Below are 6,630 nucleotides of genomic sequence, written 5' to 3' on the forward strand. Positions count from 1 at the left end.
GGTCTGCACTCCAGCATATATTGGCATAATGTATGTCGCTCGGGGGGGTGAATAAATCACCTTGCTTGGCGGACCACCTGAAACCTGCTCGCAGACCCCTGGTTGAGAACTACTGATGTAAACTAATCCTGGCCCTCGAGTCACTGTTTCAATGTGGTCTTAAAGGGCACTTTGCCAAGACTGAGGTTTGGGGATGCAAAAAAATTTTTGCAGGTTAAAACACAGACAACTGAATGAGAGAGGTGAGGAACAGTGGTTAACCAGACTCCAGCCCAGCTGATCATTAGGACTCACCCTATGATAGAGTACCAGTCATAAAAGCCTGATGGATCACTATAGCTATATATAGAGGTAGATGGGAACTGGGAACCAACATTGATGTGGGTGTTTTCTCCCACAGTTACTAGCAAGTGGAAGTGTATGATTTGCACAACTCCCAGAGGCTAAAGTTTCTTGCTGGATTTTGAGCTTGATGCATCAGGCTGCAAAGGAGATGGAATAGATTTATCTTAATCATTCTGCAACAAGTTCTTTACAAAGGGAGCAGGATGCAAGAAGAAAAGAGAGGAATCAGAAGTCAGTTTCCCTTTACAGCCTTATTCATAAAGCTCAAAGTCCAAAAGGAACTCCAACCCCTGGGAACCCCAAAACAGCAAACTGTGTCATAGGTCAGTAACTCCAGGAGAAGAACACTTTTCCTAGTGTCGTGTTTAACCCTTTCCTTCCACATTCCCCAAATATGGCTGCACATTATACTTCTCATCCTATAAGAAGTCATATCCAGATCTTTTTATGCCTCTTTAGGTACAGAAATGGGGGGGTCTTCAGTTTGTTTCCCAAGTTTATCAAGTTAATTCTTGGGGTATGTTCATACTGTGATAAAAACCCACGGCACAGCTACAGCTGGCCCAGGTCAGCTGGCTCAGGCTCATGGGGATCAGACAGTGGGGCTACAAAATTGCAGTGTAGACATTCAGGGTCAGGCTGCAGCTTGGGCTCTGAGATCCCGCGTTGTGGGAGAGTCTGAGCTGAGGCTCCTGTCATAAAGCATAGTCCCAATTCTGAACCTTAGCGTCCAAAAAGTGGGTGCCTGCATGAACCTCCAAGCTTAATTACCAGCTTAGATCTGAAGTGCTGCCACCAGCCAGATTCCAGGGTCTGCGCACTGTGGTCTCCCCAAAACCTTCCCTGGGGCCCAAGACTCAGATGCCCTGAGTCTACAAACAAGGGAAATAACCCCCTCCCCTTGTCTCCTCTTATTTCCTCCCAGCTTCCCTCCTTGGATGGCCCTGGACGATCACCCTATTTCAATTCCTTGAAATGCAAAACAGAGAGATCCAGTTTCTTTCCCCTCAGTCAGAGTCCCTGCAAAGGTAAGCTTTGCAACTCTGACACAAAGAGATTTTCCCCTCCCAGTCTTTCCTGAGTGAGACCGTAACCCTGCACGAGATTCCTATCCCCCCTGAGCCTCAACTAGAAAAGAAAATCCAACAAGTTTTAAAAAGAAAGCTTTTATATAAAAAGAAGAAAAAGACATAAAACTGGTCTCTTATTAAGATGACAATATACCGATCAATAGCTTAAAAGAAAAATGAATAAAACAGCCTTATCCAAAAAGAATACAATTTAAAACATTCCAGCAACTACACACATGTAAATACAAAAAAAAACATATAAGCCTATTGTCTTTTACCTTTGTACTTACATTGGAAATAGAAGATGAGAGAGCCTGGAGATATAGGATCACTCTCATAGCTGAGAGACCACTAGAGACACAGACAAAGGACACACACCCCATAATTTCCCTCCCTGAGCTTTGAAAAATCCGGTTTCCTGATTGGTCCTCTGGTCAGGTGTTTGGTTCCCTTTGTTAACCCTTTACAGGTAAAAGAAACATTAACCCTGAGCTATCTGTTTATGACAGCTCCAGCTCGAGCCGGAACATCTCCACTGCAGTTTTTTAGCCTTGCAACCCAAGCCCCGTGAGCCCAGGTCAGATGACCCACCCAAGCTCTGCGTCTCGGTGCTGAAAGTTTTTTATTGCAGTGTTGTTTTACCACTGGAGGCTTTGTTTCTTGATAAAGCAGACCTTTCAGATCATGAATCAAACCTGTCACCCTCTGTACTCTCTCCAGGACCAGGATATCCATTTTTAATCGGTGTTTCCTTACCCAGGCCTGTGGACAGGGACCATTACATCTTTGATTGAAACATTATTCCCCTATTTCTGAAATTTAACACCCTATTGACTCATTGCTAATAGCAATACAGTGTATCTACTATCATAAGTTATTACCAGCCCTAGGTCTCTTTCTTCTACTGTCTTACTTATTTCCATTTTTTGCTTGATCTAACTCAATGAATCAGGCAGTTCCCACTACAAAAAAATCACTTTTGATCTACAAATATGGACATTATGTACCTTGTTCTGTATTTCACATGATAAAAGGGAGGGGGGTGAATATGATCAATTCTAGCATAATGAATTCATGTGCTGCCAGCAGTTTACTATATACATGAGATCTGAACCATTGTCGTGCTGCCTCAAAAAGCCTCCGCCGCTTGACCTAAAGGAAAATGTCCATAGTTGCTGCTCTTAGTAGACTTTTTATTCTCTGTCTGACAGTCACTAAAGAGCAACTAGTCACCTACACACACCCAACCAGTGCCACACGATTATGCTGTCCAGTGGATTGGAATCAATATTTTCTTGACTATTTGTATGAAAGAGGAATTGCCCAGTACATACAGAATCCCCTTACTACACTCTTTTAATCTGTCTGGGCTCGCAGCATATATAGGACAATTGAAACTACAGTTTCACCCTAAAGTGCAAAGAAGTAGAGCTAAATTCTTAGCTGCTGTAAATAGCTGCATTGAAGTGTGCCAGCTTACACCAGCCAAGGAGCTGAGCTATAAAAGGTCAATATAGCTTTATTACAGATTCACAGTTATAATATACTACAGTGGGAGGGTTACTACTAATTCTGTTAATTAGGCAATTAAATCTATACTCATTATTCACAACACTGGTGGTGTGGGTTAGTGCTACATTGCTGTGAGAACTCTACCTTTTGACTATAGTTAGTTTAAATTCATACCACTAATGCTCAGTGAACCTTTTGTGAATTACATTTTATTTTGTCATTTGAACGCACAAGTCCATTCTGCACAAGACTAATATAGTTTCATAGATTCCAAGGGCAGAAGGGACCACTGGTCTGCCCTAGTCTGACCGCTTGTCTGACACAAGCCACAGACCTTTCCCAAAATAGTTCTTTGTGAACTAAAGCATCTCTTTTAAAAAATGAACACCCAATCTTGATTTAAAAGTGGCCAGTGATGGGAATTCAAGGGGCAATTGAAACAAGAAGTGCATAACCAAGCACCTGGATTCAAACACCCCCATATCCCTAAATTAGAGTAAACTTTTCCATTTTTAATCATATTGCAAAGAAATTTCAGCCACTCACTAAAGACGAGAAGAATCATTGAACATTCTTTTCTTATGAATGTGTAATGTGAATTTAAAAAGTGGCATTTACATGATTGTTCTCACTACACCATGTGATATTGTTAATATTAAAATGAATGCTTTATCGAGATTAGCTCATGCTAGGTTTCTTTTATAACATGCCATCCTATGGTTAGATATGTACTTCTCAATATCTTTTGGCCCCACAGAAAATATCTATTTGCAAGACAACTTAAACTGATCCAGCTGAGGTGATGACATAAGCAATATTGTGAATATCAGAGTCTGGTCATACAGCAGTGAAAATCAAGAGCAGGAATCCCATTAACTTACGGGAGCAGGAGCAAGCCCTAAATCAGAGTTTTCCAAAGGGTAGGGTATACCCCCTCCCAAGAGCCAAAGGGATGCAGGGAGGCCTCTTAATTGTTCTCCAGAGTCTCAGCTTTCACAAAGAAAAAAGTAAGTCTCTTGTTATTATGATGACAAAGAAAATCTGATCCAAGTGTAACCTATGCAGACATGAATGTCTGAGTTTGCAGAGAGCCTGACATAATAGTTCAAAGATTGGAAGTTCTCATGCATTTCATTGAATGCTAACAATGATAGTTAATGTTGACACCTAAAGTATGTCTCTGGCAAAGTATGTAAGAAAGGAGAGCAACTATATTGTGCAGATCTATGCATTCTACTCTGACTGCTCATTTTGGGTAGGGGTCTAACTACGTAAGGTTGAAAGCAGTGTGATTGGTTTCATTTTCCTAAAAGGGAGATCAACTTTCAAAAGCCTGGAAATGCCATCCCATATCATCAGGGAAACTTCAAGCAGCCTCTGAATATTGGTCAGGATTCTGAGGTGGACCTAGCTGTCATGTCACAATGACATTAGGAGAAGCAGCCTATATTCTAATTGACTTTTTCTGTCTCTAATGTCTATGATTCCTTTAAGCTATGAAAATATAATGGAACAAATTCATCCCTGGAGTAGCTCCAAGGAGATCAAAGGAGTTATACCAGGGAGGAATTTGGCTCAGTGACTATTGTGCATAGCATCAAGGTGCTAAGCATATCTTTGATATGCATCCTACAAATTATTCTATACAATAATTTGTAGGATGCATATTAAATTAAGACTGCCTAGGCTGGACAGACTAATATTAGAGCCAACAGCTGTGGTTGTGCACACATGAGAGCATGTCATTCTGTCTTTTCTCTCTGCCTGCCTGCTCTGCACATAGAATCAGGCAGGCTGTTGAAAAGAATCCTGCATCTCAGATGAGTCTTTTACATTTTGAATCCTCACGCTGTCCCTAGTGTGGTTATCTCTCTCTCTTGATTTTTATATGTTTTCATTCACTCTCTCCCCCTTTATAAGCTCAGCAGTAATGTTCATAACCACATAATTAATGCTGTTTCCTTACACCCTTGCTTCACTGTGTAAAATCATTCTCTCCTGAAATCTGAGGGGTGGGGGGGAAGTCTCCTGCAGAGAAAAAAAGATACAGTAGCTGAAACCATAGTTATTGGCATTCCAGTCTCAATAATGGCTCCTGAAAAATGCCAAAAATGTAGGGTATACTTTTACCCAAACTAATTGCAGCAAGGAATTGAGATGCTCCTAAAAGCTATTTCAGAACCAACAGGGACTCTGTATGCTCTCCCCTCCTCTTCCTTTGTAGTGGCCCTTACTCCTGAAAGGGGAGAATGGCTAATTGAAAAAAATCTATGCTGTGCTTCCCATTGCTAAGAGACTCTTGTCTCGCAAATTCTAACTGAGATCTTGACACTAACGGGGCATCTTCGCCCAGCGTTGGATGTAGAATCTGCACCCTCTTTCCCAATGCACTACCTCCTCTCTCACACATCCACCAGTTTAGGAGTGCTCTTCCTTCATCTTACCCCTTCTTAGAAAGTATCCCAGCTGTCACAGATGACTATTTCTGCTCTTCCTCTCAGGGCATTCTATGGATCCTTTGGACAGGAGCCAAGACAGGAAGAGTGAATCAGTAGGCTGAACCTGTATAACCGATTGAAAACAAAAGCTCAGACTTGTGTATTTTCCTGTGGCATACAGTGGGCATTCTGGGGAAAGAAAATCTGTTTGGAAAATCCACCACCAAGCACCAGGACAAGAATGTTGGCTAGAATGATTTTCTTCTGAAGGGTAAATAATGCAATTAAATTATAGCAGGCAGGATCATGGCCATTTAAGTAAAAGAGCCTGAAATAAAACAGTAGTTAATAGTGAAGTATAAATTTCTGACCTATTCATTAAGACTTGATTTAACCATTCATCAGTGAGGGTGAGTGAAACACACATGCCTAGATTTTCAGTAACCACATACATTTGCACTTTTCTATCATCTCCATGCTACTCATGGCTACTGGTAAATATAGCCTAGCCGAGGCTACCATCCTGTGCTTGATAGCGCAAAGGCAGACTGCTACCCCCCCTGCCCGTCTTAGATTAAATGAGTACCTCTGTTGTCTCAGCAGCAATCTAAAGTGCTATTATGGGCAATTTAAAGGTTGCTGTACTGATAACCAGAGTATGTCAAAATACAACGTTTGGTTTGACTTTCTCTCTTCTGACCCTACCTTCAGTTTGTCCTAAGTACACTCATTTTGTGGGTAGCTAAGCAGAACAAGGAAGTGCAGTTAGTAGACTCACCCGACTCTTTGAAATGCTTGCGAGGAAAACATGATCTCTAGTCAACTCAGGTAAGCATAAAGCCTAGTTGGCTGTATTGTGTGTAAACTGAGGCAGGGAACTGGTAGAACCACTTCTATGACTTACCATCCTCTAGCAGAAAAAAGAGTTGATGCTACAAGTCATGTTTAAAATTTCCTTTGCTCTGAGGAAGAGGAAAATCTTTTACAGCACTTTGGCATGAGCAGTGGAAGGTCGTTGTGAAAGTTCTTCAGAGGGATAACTGTTGCAGGAGTAACCCTTTTATTAAGCCTGATTAATCAGTGCTGTTAGAGTCCTCACTGCATCATTGGCCCAGCTCTAGTACCACCCACAATTGAGGAGGGGCTATAAATGAGCCTCAGAACAGCTTTGAGTCACTTGAAGATGTTATCATGTAGACTTGATTACAGCCGATCAGTGGTGTGTAGAGTTTAAAATGCTTAGAGAAGAGAAAAGACATATAATT

The 6,630-nt window shown here is 41.4% G+C and overlaps 1 protein-coding gene across 1 annotated transcript in view; it reads right to left on the bottom strand.

Moving 5' to 3' along the window:
* Positions 1 to 2,150, bottom strand: part of CCNYL1 (cyclin Y like 1) — a 51,380-nt gene extending 49,230 nt beyond the window's left edge. Inside the window, 1 exon segment of the mRNA XM_032765069.2 lies at positions 2,058 to 2,150. Coding sequence (XP_032620960.1) covers positions 2,058 to 2,150 — 93 coding nt within the window.
* Positions 2,151 to 6,630: the final 4,480 nt, after the last annotated feature.

Source organism: Chelonoidis abingdonii, chromosome 10 (genome assembly GCF_003597395.2).
Source record: "Chelonoidis abingdonii isolate Lonesome George chromosome 10, CheloAbing_2.0, whole genome shotgun sequence".
Classification (NCBI taxonomy): domain Eukaryota; kingdom Metazoa; phylum Chordata; order Testudines; family Testudinidae; genus Chelonoidis; species Chelonoidis abingdonii.